Genomic DNA, 13,964 nt, shown 5'->3' on the forward strand with positions numbered 1-13,964 from the left:
AGGTTTTGACACGTTCCAAACATTGCAAGAACATACACTTCTATTTATCCTTCATCTCAAATAAAGAAACACAGAAAAATTATGTCTGTGCTAGATTTATGTCATGAATACCCTTGTCTCAAACCACTTGGCAAAAACCCCTGCATGTCAGTACAATTTTTTTTCCTGTCCAAAGTATTAAAGGCATTATAGCAATACCATACCATAGAAATCACAGTTATCCACTCCTAAATTCTTGTATTTTTATAAATTACAGAGTCAGAGTAATTTAGTTTGGAAAGCATCTCTGGAAATCCTGTGGTCCAATCCTCTTTCAACACAGGGGCAATTTAAATTAGGCTGTTTAGAGCCCTGTCCAGTCAGCTGCTTTATATATCAAAGAACAGTATTTCCACAATCTGTAAAACCTTAACTATCTTGAATGTGATTTTTTTTCTTTTTCAACCTAGAAACTAATCAGAGTTTCACGTGTTGCATTTTTTTTCCACTACCCCTCATCTTAGCAGTGTGCATCTCCAAGAAAAGTCTGGCTCAATCTTCTCTGTGCCCTCCTACTAGTCAGTTCACAACAGCACCACTGCAATCAACTGTTCATTAACTTTACTAAGATAAATATTTTATTTCAGAAGCATTTGGATGTTTATAAAATCACCTATACTAATCACATAAGTTTAAATCTTACCATATGTGGAGCACTGATTGTTGCTTGGAAACCTGTAAAACAAGAGAATGGAAGAACATGTTGATCGTTGTTCAGAACTTACAAACTTTATCTTGACCATAAAATGTAATACCTTAACTGTTGCTCACATTCAGGGCACTACACCCACCCACCCAAATGGTTACACAGGTACTCTACTTCAGAAGTGAGCTAAGGTACATCATCTGAGAGCTATGCCATGTCAACTCTAGACAGGAAAAAAAGATTCTATCCTTGATCTCAGTTACAATGTCCCTTTTCTCACTATATTGTCTTAGCTTCATCAAGTATGCTGAATTCAGAAGAGTAATGTCTCCCAGAATAATGTAACGCCTTTTTCACTCAGTCCCTGTGTAAAAACCTAATTAGTTAGTTTGAGTTTGATGTGGTGGGGACCACAGAACTTCTGGAGCAATAACCTCATCTATTTTGCAAACAGCACACGCCTATGAGAAAACATGGAGGAACACTCACCTATATTTGTTTCTGTGGAAATATATAAGCTTTTGACTAAGTATATTAAAAGATTTTTGAATTTTCCTATACAACTAATAAAATCCTAATACAATTCATAGTTTTCACCACTCACTATTAACGATGGGCAATCAAGAAAAAAGAAGGTAGTACATTCGCATAATTCATTCTCCTGCCTTGGAAAGGTAAAACTGGGGTCTGGATGGGAAACAACTGTCCTATCAGTAGATCTTCCCATTTAAAGCCTATTTTCATACACACACAAAAAAAATCTCATGTAAAGGTTTAAGAAACTCCGCACTAATCTCAACTGAAGCATTTCCATAAAGAGAGAGACTGTTTTCGACGTAAACTGGATACAAACAATTTCAGTATTTAAACATCAGCTGCACTACCACAAGTTGCTGGTTTAAAAAATAAATACATATTTACACATATCAATATTGAATAAAGAACATCTGTCTACTTGATATATGTGAGTATGACAATTGCATTCCATAACAAATTGAAACTTAGTTGAAAGATATTGAATAAACTGATAAAGAACTAAACAAGCTTCCAAATTTAAATAATTATGTTTGCATTCTTAACATATACATGACAAAGGCAGTCACAATTATGCAAATTAGAACAATCTCAATCATTTACAAGATGCTCTTACCTATAGACTGTGGAGAATCCATATAAGGGTTGTATTTTGCATAGTGGCAACGGTCGGTAGCCAGCATTACTTCAAATACCTTGTCTGATTTGATTATTCCATTTTCTACAAATAAACAAATAAATAAAACTGAAGTCATTGTTTCTCTTCTGCAATGAAAGAGCATGTGAAATACATGGATATATTCCTAATATTGTGAGAAATCATGCTACCTTACCCTCTCTAACACTCTAATCCTCATCATACTAGAATTTAAGCTGAGGTCCATAGATCAAACAATGCTCAAGCCAGTGAACTTTGAACAAGACTTTCCCAGCAGTTACAGGTGTTTTTCTGAAACAGTAGAGACCATTTCCAAAGATCTACCCCCTAGAAAAACTCAAGTTCATGCAGACATTTGCCATTCCTGAAAACACAGTAAAAAATTGATATTACTTTACACACCAAGCATATACTTCATAATTCTAAGAAGCTACGTGAGTAATTATTGAAAAATATACAAAAGCAGGTTAGAAACATGGAGCTGCAGCATCCTTGCTCAGTATATATACACTTTCATATTCAAGATTGGTTTCTCTTTTGTGTTGGCAAAAGAAAAAAAAATCCTTTTGTAAAGAAACTCCTACAGAGTCCCCCATATCAATCATGGGATTTGCTTTTGTTTTTTCTTATCTACTACCTGTGTCCAGGATTTAGTTATCCTATATAACAGAGACTTCAATTCAGAGAACAAAATAACCCCCAAACATTTTTTTGCTTTTTGGACTGAAGACAAAGTATCAAATAGAACTGCAATAGGAAAATACTATCAAATTATAAAGGAAAAGAAAAATTCATTTTTAGAATTATTTCTATAGCTGATAAATCCCTGAAAAAGCATATACTCCCCTCACAGACTACACATATCCTGTGCTTTGACTTAGAACTGTATACTACAGTTCCAGCTAGAGAAAACTCCTCATTTCAATGCAAGTTTTTAAATCTGAGACAGCAGGAATTTGCAGCAGTTCATTAGTTTACTCACTGAGCAAAACTGTACCCCAAAAGAAAACAAACACACTGGCACTAGCAATATAAGATAGTAAGAAAAAAAGTTGTTTTCCCCTGACCACTTGGAATTAGTTGTGTATCAGTTCTGTGAACAAAGCTGTGCTGGTTTTGGCTGGGATAGTTAATTTTCTTCACAGTAGCTAGCATGGGGCTATGCTTGGATTTGTGCTGAAAACAGTGCTGATAACACAGGGATGTTTTTGTTACTGCTGAGCAGTGCTCACACAGAGCCAAGGCCTTTGCTGCTTCTCACCCCACCCCACCAGTGAGCGGGCTGGGGGTGCACAAGGAGTTGGGAGGGGACACAGCTGGGACAGCTGACCCCAAGGGATATCCCAGACCACATGACATCTTGCTCAGCATACAAAGCTGGAGGAAGAAGGAAGAAGAGGGGGATGTTCAGAGTAACAGTGTTTGTCTTCCCCAAGTATCTGTCACGCATGATGGAGCTCTGCTTTCCTGGAGATGGCTGAACACCTGCCTGCCCATGTGAAGTGGTGAATTAATCCCTTGTTTTGCTTTGCTTGTGCATGTGCGGCTTTTGCTTTACCTATTAAACTGTATTTATCTCAACACATGAATTTTCTCACTTTTACTCTTCCGATTCTCTCCTCCATCCCATCAGGGGAGAATGAGCAAGTGGCTGCATGGTGCTCAGTTGCCAGCTAGGGTTAAACCACAACAGAAGCATAGAAATAATAAAAAAAATTTGAAAATATTTTACTGTTAGAGTATCATTAGGTATCACCAAGAAAATAATATCTCTAAAATAAATGTACGTAAAAAATAATGGAGGCAGGAGAATGAACAAAGCTGATTATAACAAGAGTGAAGAGATAAAGGTTCTGGGGGCAGAGGGGAGGCTGAAAATCAGCAACTGAGAAACATTCAGGAAAGATCTAAAATAGTGATTTATTACTTGAGATTGTGTATTGTGCAGATAAATGCATGCATTCTAGAAGCTATAGCTAGCCATCTACTCTTTCCTTTTGTGCCCTGGGGAAAAAAACATTCAAAGAATATACAGGTCAAGCTTCCAGCTTGGAAGAACAACTGCAGGGCCCTATGGTAAGGCTGAGAACCTCCACTAGTTTTCAGGGGGCCTTCTCTGTACTGCTGTGACTGCAGGCTTCTTCCAAACCTCTTCTTTCACACTACCCATAATCCGTTTCACCTTTTTACAAAACTCCATGCCTGCCACCTCTCCCATCTACTCCTGTCAGCTTTCCACTTAGAGAAGTGGAAAGTAAATTCTCCTCTCAGCATTTACAGATTTTATTCTGCCTCCATTCTATTACTTGCATATTTTACCCATTTTTTCCCCAACTTGTTTAATCAGACTATAAGTGCTCTATGGTAGAGATTGTCTGTGGATGTCTGTGCAAAACAAAGCACAAAACTTTATTTCAGCCAAAGTACATATAACTTGATAAAGTACGATGCTTACATTGACAGGCAAATGACCAAAAAAATTGAAAACAGTAGCTACTAATATTCCACAAATTCTGAGCATTCAGGATGCTCTAATTCAGCAAATACTCCTGAGATTTGCCAACTGTTGGACTGCTTTTGATTAGCGTCATCTTTTTTTATCAGTAAATAAGAAGTTAAGCAAGCTACACATACTCAGAATCCCCCGCAGAACTAGGGGGAGAAGCTGGATCTTGCGACTCAGCCCTGTACTTCAATTACTGAATAATGCTCCCTCTTGATAAAAAAATACACCCTCTTAGCTATGAATGTGGAATTACAGAGTATTGCATTATGCCCCATAGATTAAGTCTGCTTTTCAAATTTCCTTATTATACAATGGAGACCACAACAATTTTTAAGTGGGAATTAAGACAAGCAATCAAGTTCTAAACAGTAAAGTCAATATTGACTTTGTAGCATTTTTTTTCTGTGTTGATAACAGAAAGAATTTTCTTAATTTTATGATTGAATATAGAGAAACACAGCAACTGAAAGGTACTGAACTCCAATGAAAGTCCTTTCCTTCCTGCAGCAGTCAATCCCAAGACAACCGTCAGGATCTTTATTCTCTCTGTAACAATCTCTGTCAGATTCTGAATGAAGTCCAGAAAATAAGTATATCCCCTAAAAAAACCCCCAATAATAGATGTTTACATTGCAAAGATGACACTCTCATTTCATGCCATCTCTAAGTGCCAAAAACCCAAGATAATCAACAGTAAATTACTTATTTAAAAAATGCCAATGCAAAACATTTTCTACATCTTAAAAGGAAGCTATATTTTGCAGGAAAATATTTCACAATTAAATATATATAGGTTGATTATCCTTTCCAATGTTAATGTGCACAGAAGACTCCTTGAGGAGACTGCTGGGTTTCAGGACTCTGATTATCAGTACTGCAAACAAATCAGATATTAAACTATAAAGTGTTTACAAGCAAAGGCTAATACACAAACACACTAGCTTAAGGCTTAAAATCAAAAGTAAATTCTGTTTATTAGATCAGCACAACTCCTAAGCTTCAAAGGGCTGAAGTCAAAAAGTAACCACTTAAGAGTGGAGCACGGCCTGCAAAGTTCAAGAATTACTCTGTGCAGCGGCTGTGGCAATGGCAACTTGACATAATTGGAGCATGTTTTGAAAACTCACTCTGTTCTGCTTCTTTTCCACAAATAACACCATGAAAACAGGAAAAGAGCTCACAGAGCAGTCCTTGGATTTGGTGGTGGAAATATACCACTGTCGAATGTAACCTGGGAAACTAGGCAGTTGGCTGTCAGAGAGCTGAGGGGGGGGGGGAGAGCTAAGGTCTGAAAAGACAACATGAACTTGCAACAAGTAAATAATCTATCTTTTTATTTAGCAACAAATGCATTACTGAATTGCTTATCTTTCAAAGAACTGCTTACATCAGTGATAGTATCTTGACTGTTGATCAAACAAGTTTCCAACCAAACCATAAAATAGTAGCAGTCAACATTTACACCAACACTAGCTTCCAGATCAGAAAAAGGATGTCTCATTGCCACATGATAAAATCCATCACACAAGCTAACTATACAAACTATAAACAGCTATTCAAACACCTCCTGTCACTGGCTTTACATAAACAACATGCTCATGCAGATCCCAAAACCATTTACTGTGTGACTATTTCAGCATCCACATAGTTCAGCTTTTCCCCAGATTATTTTGTCCATAACTACTGCAGAGCACTTAAGATGACTTTTCAGCACAACAGTGATATTTTAGAACCATATTGAGGTCTTAAAGCACCATGCAAAGCACATACAGCTCTGTATTACAAAAGATGAAATCAAGTAGATTAAAATGACAAATGAGAGTTTCCAGATGTCTCCATCTGACCCACACAAACAGCCAGCAACTTTCAAGAGGAAAGTGGGCTGGAACAGAACCACATCTTGATTTTCAAGCAATGTGAAGTTAGTTGGTTTTTAAGCAGCTGATCAACTCATGTTTTTAAGGTCAGGGCCTTTTTGTGTGGTGAGAGGAAGGAAAAAGGTGGGAAAGCAAGCAATTCAGTTAATAGCATTTTATTTAAGTAATGAGCATAGGAAGATTTCATTGTAAGCCATGAACACAAAGAAAGCACTTTGAACAAGAAGTGATGGATCAGCATCCCAAGATCCAATAAAGGACACTGACCCTAAACCATACAAAGCTCTTTGTGCTAAGGAAACCGAAAGTAGGTGTTTGCAAACAAGTGGTTTTTAAACTGCTCATACATACAAGCCTCTTGTGCTTTGCTGATAATTTCAGAGTATCTGCCTCAAATGCTAAGCTGCACATCTGTTATCACTATGATTTGGATTCACAGTAACACGTTATTCAAACAGAATGTTGCATACGACTAACTGGAATTAGTTGAGAGTCTGTTGTTCAGATACACAATGACAGAAAGACTGAGGACAGTATGGGTCCATCAGAACTAATCTTAAGAGTCCAGAAATGAAGCACAAAAATCAAATCCCATGAAAATTCCAAAAGGTCAGAAATAATAATAAAAAAATAGTATCTAAATGCTACTCAAAACATGCAGAGATAAAACCACATGGGAACCAAATTTGTTCAACACAACAAACTCATATACAGCCTCAAGACTCAGTTAAATACACTCTTACCCTCCAAAATTTCACTTCTATTTTATGGGAGTACTTCTTCCCTATTTAATAATGATCACCTTCAAAAACAATCTGTCCATTTTGGTATAATGGATAAGAGCTCTCTAGTAATTTTCATGTATCTGAAAGTCTGCAGATGACTAATTTAGGCATATTTAACCACAGCTTTATTGCTCCCTCATACTGCAGACCAATGTTGCAAAGTTATTATTAACCATTTTCTTCTCTGAGGGTGGAAAAAGGAATGCTAGTTCTTTGTTCATAGTCATATAGTGAATATTTTAATCATAAAAGCCATCCATAATGTACTCACATTTATTGAGCTGGCTATGTTGATTTTGTCTAAATCTGTATCAGCAGCTGAGTGAAGAAACTTTTGGGAGTACATGAAAACTTTAAGGTTGGGTTCAGCCTGCAAGAACACAGAACTGCACTTTCCAATGAGCTTTAACGCCTGTGTGCAGATGAGGGAGACTTCACCTCTGAGCACATCTTGATCTCTCTATGCTTGAGAGGGCTGAACTTCACCTACAAATCACATGGAACGTCAAAACTGAAGAGTTGGATACAAAGTGACAACAACCATCAGTAATAAGTAAAAACTGTTGCAGAGGTTAAGATAAATTTAGTTGGATAAGACAGAGAGATAATCAACTCTCCTCACAGTAAGGCCTGCAGCAAGACTGCTTCAATAGCTTTAGCTGATCTTTAAAGAAAGGCAGATGCTGCACATATTACACCTTACTGAGCATATTCCATGCATCAACTTTGCTGATCTGTTTTCAGAAAAGCCAATGCTGTCAAGACCAGCAGCCAGACCACATGAACAGTCAGTTCCACTAAAACAGGCATTAGTACTATGCAAAAGCTGAGGAGGATCAAGAGATCAGCAAAACATGACCCCGACTCTTAGGACAAAATGACATAAAGCTGTCATACTAGCAGAAATAAGGAAGAATTTCTAAAGTTGTATTTGTCTGACCATTTCTTTTAGATTTCAACAGTGCAAGCATTTAAAACTATTTTGTACTCAAGTCCAATGTTGAAGTAATCAGGCTCTGAAGTCTCAAACCATAACTCACAAGTCATCCAGTCCAGGAGAGATGTTATTTCAAAAATTTACTGGTCTCAATTTCTGAAAGAGTTTACTCCATTTTTGCCAAAATTTGGTAATTTAAATCAAAATTAAAAACATGAATAAAATTAACCTCATATTGTAACAGTCTTAAGAAAAAACTTTACTTAAAAAAGTGTTATCATAACACTAACAAACATGACTTCAAGGTATTATAGTCACAGAAACAATCATTCAAAAGAATACAAACATTACGCATTTCATTCCAAGCTTATTAATAGCTCTTAGTACTACATCAGGATGAAATAAACAGTAGCATTAAAAGAAAAACTTGAAGTTATACTGAAACTAAAACATATGAGATTCCCTATTTTTAACATGCCCACAAGCAAGGGTAATCACCTGTAAGGGACAGATTTGCATAATTATTTCCATTTTACTATGGATTATTAGGCAGCTTAAAACTACCAGAAAAAAAAATAGTATTATGCCTTTAAACGCAACCGGCGGGGGGGGGGGGGGAATCAACCAAACAAAAGAACTAAACAACTAAACATTTTTAAATTAAAATGACTGATTATAAAATGTTGTAATATAAATACACAACCAAAAACATGTCCTCTTTTTTTCATAGATGACTGAGGACTTGGACTTTGTTGTACTGAATTTTGGGGTTGTTGTGGGAAAGAATGGGTATGTTTTTAACATTACATCAACACCTTGTCTAACATTAAGGGAAAAAAAATACACCACCACCAAAGAACCAGTTAAGAACACAATTTATTTTGTTCATCTTTAAGCAGCAGCTCCTGGAATACTACCCAATCTTTCTTTTTTGCATCATCTGCCAACAATTCACATAGTTGGTTATGTCTCTTAACCCTAGTGCCTCGCACTGCAGGGCGGTATCCAATAACACAAGAGCAGGTCTCATTCTCTGCCTGACAACGCTGACAAGATTTGAGTTTCTTGTCTGCCCCTTGCCAGAAATTCTCTTGTGGGGTAGCCATGAGCTCTTAGTTGTAATGATGTGATGAGCTTTCTGTGAGGAATGCCTCTGTAATATTCAATCCAGTTGTTACTGATTTTATCCTTCTCAAAGTTGGAAATTCCACAGCCTGGGGATAGAAGTTTAGTCCAATTCACAAATTCCTGTTTTCACCAGTTACAGGGCCACGGAAAAATAACTTTTGGAGTGGGTATCTCCCATTCTGTGACTGGTTCCTCATGGCCTACTTCCTCTGAAATCACCATGACCACTCTAGGGTCCCAAATAGATGGAATTTTATCCTTATCTCCTCCTGCTGCAATCCATAATCTTTCAAATTCTTTCTCAATACCCTCTTGCCAAATGACTGCTCTTATTGTCTCATCCAAAGATCACACAATTCTGTGTAGTCTTTGAGCATGTACACTAGGGATCAGCCCCAAGAGTCTAGCAATACCCAGGCCTCCATCCCAAGTGCTGGAATACAGGATGGCATCACAGGTACATGCTGGTAGATGTAGCCATTCCTTGACAACAGCTCAAATTGCCAAATCAAGGGCTTCCAGGTACATAACTTTTACACCAGCCTGCTCTGTTAAATCAATCACAGAATAGCATATCCTTTCAATATGTCAACTTTCTGAAATGTCTTCAACGAAGCCTTCCTAACCCATTGTAACCACCTCTTCACTTTTTCCAGTAGTTCTGGTTTTGATATTCCAGCCCATGGGTCAATACATAGGCTGAGGTACTTTTCAGAGCTACCAGGTTCAATGATACTGAGGGGCGTGCTGTTAATCGTCCACAGAGGACAGTCATTGGTCGTATGTGAATCTTTCATAGGCTTGATGTAACTTTTGTGACAGTTTAGATTATTAGATGAGGAAGAGAAAAGAGTAGAGCAGGAAACAAACTCCCAGATGGCTAAAAACATTATGCAGCACTTTAGCCAGAGTGAATTCACCTTCATGAAATGTGGATTCAAAAGCATGTATATGTGGTTATAACACCATTGGCACAACATGATCAGAGAAATAAGTAAAGATTGTCATATGACAGTATACCATATTGATTGGAGGAGAGAAAGAGACATGTGATAAGGAAACTTAATTAACTTTGATGGACTGTGAATTGGACAGGGACCAATTTTTCAGTTCTGCAGGTGGGGAAAAAAAGCTGATTTCTAAGATGTTGGCGTGTAAAATAACAGGAGTTGGCAAGAGCTCAAGTATAAAAGACAGAAGGAGATCAAAATGACCCAATAGTGAGATGAGAGAACAGTGGATAACTGAAGATAAAGAGATGGGGGCAGAAAAAAGAGACAGATTTAGCATCCAAAGCTCTTCAATCAAGCAACATAACAGTAAATAAGTCACTAATTACCCAGTCTTTTCCTGCTTTCTCAGCATCCCTATACACTAAGTTATAACAAAAAGAAACTCCAGTCACAGTTATGTATTTAAACACAGGCAATTATTTCTACATTTAGCATGATTTCTAAACCTACAGTAACCTGCATTTAGATAATTTCCTAGAATTGTTATCTGCTAAAAGATCTTCATTTAAGTATTTTTAGGAGGAAAGTTTCCTGAAGTTTGAAGGCACACGTTCAACTATTTTCAGCAAGAAAGAAGCAAAGACTGAAAAAATTACTCTGTAAAGGTGAAAAATATTTTTTTAGATAGCTCTAATGGTGGCAGAATCAAACATTCAGATTTAATTCTCATTTAAAAAAATGCTTTTTTGTTTTGAGAATCACTGGAAAATAAAGTAGCTCTTTCCTCGTGGAAACAGCACATTCAAGGACAGCACTTCTGTTGTGAAGAAAAGAGTGCATTTTAAGCAAGTTTATTTTGCATATGTCATAAATTGCATGTCTATGATGCCTCAAATTAACAGTGCAAGAACATGTTTACAATGCAACAAGCAGCTAAACAACAAAACAAGAAGTCATGCGATGTTCTTCAGTCACTTGTCTCTAAGTACACACTGAAAAATTTGCAGAGTTCCACGGCCCTCTTCATTTGTTTGTCCCTTTTAAGACATGAAACCAAAGAGGAGACTTGTAAAGAATACTTGCCAAAATCTGCATGCAAATACACAAAAGCACTTATCACTGCTCTAACACACGGATTGTTACCTTTCTAGAAAAGTTAATTCTATCGTTAAGGCAAAAGAGCAATGAGCATATGTTAATACAGTTTCGTTAAATCAGAGTGCTTTATTGCCACAAAATAGAAGAGTTAGTAACTGTCAATAACAAATTACAATGAAGAATAATCTTTATAGCTGTTTCAAAGGAAAAGAATATGTAGCCTACAGGAGTTTTCCACTGATGTTTTCATTTGGAAGCAAAAACAGTTTAAGAAGCTCCCATTCTCCCCAGCCCACTCATACCCATAACAAAGTTCGCTGCTTCTCTAACTACAATAGTACGACAGCTTATACACATTGATGAGTTTAAACCTTGATGTTTCGCAAGGGGAGTGTAATGAGAAAGTGACCCAGTCTCACAACACAGCCTCCCTCACAAGCAGTTCTATAAGAACAGTGAAGTGTGGTCTAAGGGCAGGAGCAAGAACCTCTTAACCAGGCCTTGCTACAGAAGAAAACACTGTATCACTACAACATGCATTATTTCCTTTATTTTCCTTTATGCAAATTACACACAAAACAAACACTCAGACAACATCAAATTAACCTCATCTGCCTTATGCTCTTCTAGAATAAAAATGCCAGAACTGCTATGCTACTTAGCTGGTTTTAGAGAGGAAAAAAGTTAAAATACATTGAGGGATCTACTACTCAAAATGATTTCTCTAGAACATTTTAGTCTTTCTGTAACCAATGATTTTTAAGTTTGTTAAAAACATATCCAAGAGAATTATACATCATATGAAATGATACTTTCTTCTAAACTTGTTCCCAAATTCAGCAACAAAGTATCATCTTACCTGGTGAATTCCTATTTAAAAGTTACGGTCTTAATCCTGCAACTGCTCTGCACTGATAAAGCCTGACACCATCACTGGAGTTCCACTGAGGTGACCACCACAATTTTACTGCAAAATTAAAAGCTTCTGTGCCTCTGCAACATTTTATTTCCAATCCACTATTTAACACCCCTCATAATATTTTGACATACACATGCAACATGGGGGGGGGGGAAATTACAGACTGTAATTTTCCAAGTAATTACCATCATTGTATATTTTGAGATTACAGTATTAAACACTTCTAGTTTACTTTCCTCCTCCTATACTACTATTGTTGTGTACTAACTATAATGGTTTTTAGCTTTTTAATTACTATTCTTCCCAAAGCCCTAAAGAGTTTCCATGCATTGAAAAATGCTGCCATTGTTTTAATCAACAAAGAAAGCAGTTTTGCCTTCAGGTTCTCAGAGCCATAGACAATTCTGGCAATAAAAACTTTTTGGATGTATTTTGGAGCTTGACATTCATTTTTACATGAGAAAGTTTTCTGCTGTGTAAGGAAACAGAGTTTCATTAAAACAGTATTTCTAGTCCTTACAGTTCCAAATAAAACAAACAAACAAGTGCACTGCAACTCTGTAACTAGAGAAGTTATTATTTATTTGTTAAATGGGCAGTTTTTACAGTGAAACTGAAAGTCACTTCAGCATATATTGCCCTGCTGGATGGAAGACTTGGCAAAAGAAAATACTGGAAAAGACCACAGCACCAGAGGAACTAACATAACCAGACTGGAGAAAACAACAAGAATGATTCTCCTATGTCTCAAAACTAGCAAGGAGGGCAAACAGGTGAACTTGTCTGTGGTCTTGCAGCATCACTAAAATAGGAGACAAGTACCACAATACAGGCTCCAAAACCACATCCTTTTACGTCTAGGACACAGAGACACAGACTTGGAGGAAAGGAAAGACTAGGAGTAAAGAAAACAGACACTACAAGTGTATCTAATACAGATTAATCTGAGGCTAACATGAAAAATGGAAGCTCTGAACTGAGGTGTTATCACCCCGTCCTCTCAGCCTGGATCACATGTAAGTGACCCTGAAGACCTGCACCGAAGTACATTGGTGAAGAGCACCCGCCCAAAACCTTCCACACGCAGCACGGGGACAGCACAAACCTTCGGTAAGGACAAGAAACGCCACGTCCCGGGCAGTCACCGGAAAGCTCGGCGACAGCATGAATCTCTACCCTCGGCAGCTGCACTCCTCTCCTCTCCCAGCAGACCTAGCCCACCTCTTCGAAAGGAGCAACTCGGGACTGGGGCCAAAAGCGAGCATTCGGACCTCACGAGTGGACTGCTGCCACACGCCACTTTCACCCAACAAAAGCAACCTCGGCCTCTTCGGCGCGGTTCCCAACCCCGGGCAGCTCTCACTGCCTTTAGCTAGGGCCCGAAGGACGGTCGATGCCCGCCCGCCCTGTGAGGGGCCTCGGGGCACCGCCCCCACCTCCCCCCGCCCAGCGGCCGTGCTGACCCGGCAGAGACGGCCGGAGCGAAGCCGGAGGGACGCCGAACCCGGTGCGTGCGGAAGATCACGGGCCCTCCAGAGCTGCCGCCGCGGCCCCGCCTCAGCTCGCACAACAGCGTTGCGGGCAGGCGGGGACAAGGCGGCGGGAACGGGGCCGGGGAAGGGGGGTGGGGGGGGCGACGGGCTGACAACAGCCGCGGCCGCCGCACAGCGCTTCCCCTTCGGGACCGCCACGGGCACCGCCCCTCCCGCCGCATCTCCTCCCGCAACAACAGCCCAGCCCGGCCCGCCCTGCGCCAGCGGCCGCCGCCCTCCGCCCGGCTGCGGGACGGCGGGAGCGCTCGCCGCGCCCTCCCGGGAGGGACCCGGACGGACACCCAGACACACACCCCCCGGCTGGGCGCCGCCTTCGCCTCCTCCCCCCGCC

General features: G+C 39.1%; 1 protein-coding gene across 3 annotated transcripts in view; it reads right to left on the bottom strand.

Moving 5' to 3' along the window:
* PCMT1 (protein-L-isoaspartate (D-aspartate) O-methyltransferase) overlaps window positions 1-13,964 on the bottom strand; it is a 35,641-nt gene that overhangs the window by 21,263 nt on the left and 414 nt on the right. For all 3 annotated transcript variants that reach the window (XM_075748423.1, XM_075748424.1, XM_075748426.1), the window contains exons 2-3: window positions 1,836-1,940; window positions 683-714 (exon numbers count right to left, since the gene is read on the bottom strand). In XM_075748423.1, coding sequence (XP_075604538.1) covers window positions 683-714; window positions 1,836-1,940 — 137 coding nt within the window. The remainder of the gene's footprint in view (window positions 1-682; window positions 715-1,835; window positions 1,941-13,964) is intronic.

The sequence above is a fragment of the Balearica regulorum genome, chromosome 3 (assembly GCF_011004875.1).
Source record: "Balearica regulorum gibbericeps isolate bBalReg1 chromosome 3, bBalReg1.pri, whole genome shotgun sequence".
Classification (NCBI taxonomy): domain Eukaryota; kingdom Metazoa; phylum Chordata; class Aves; order Gruiformes; family Gruidae; genus Balearica; species Balearica regulorum.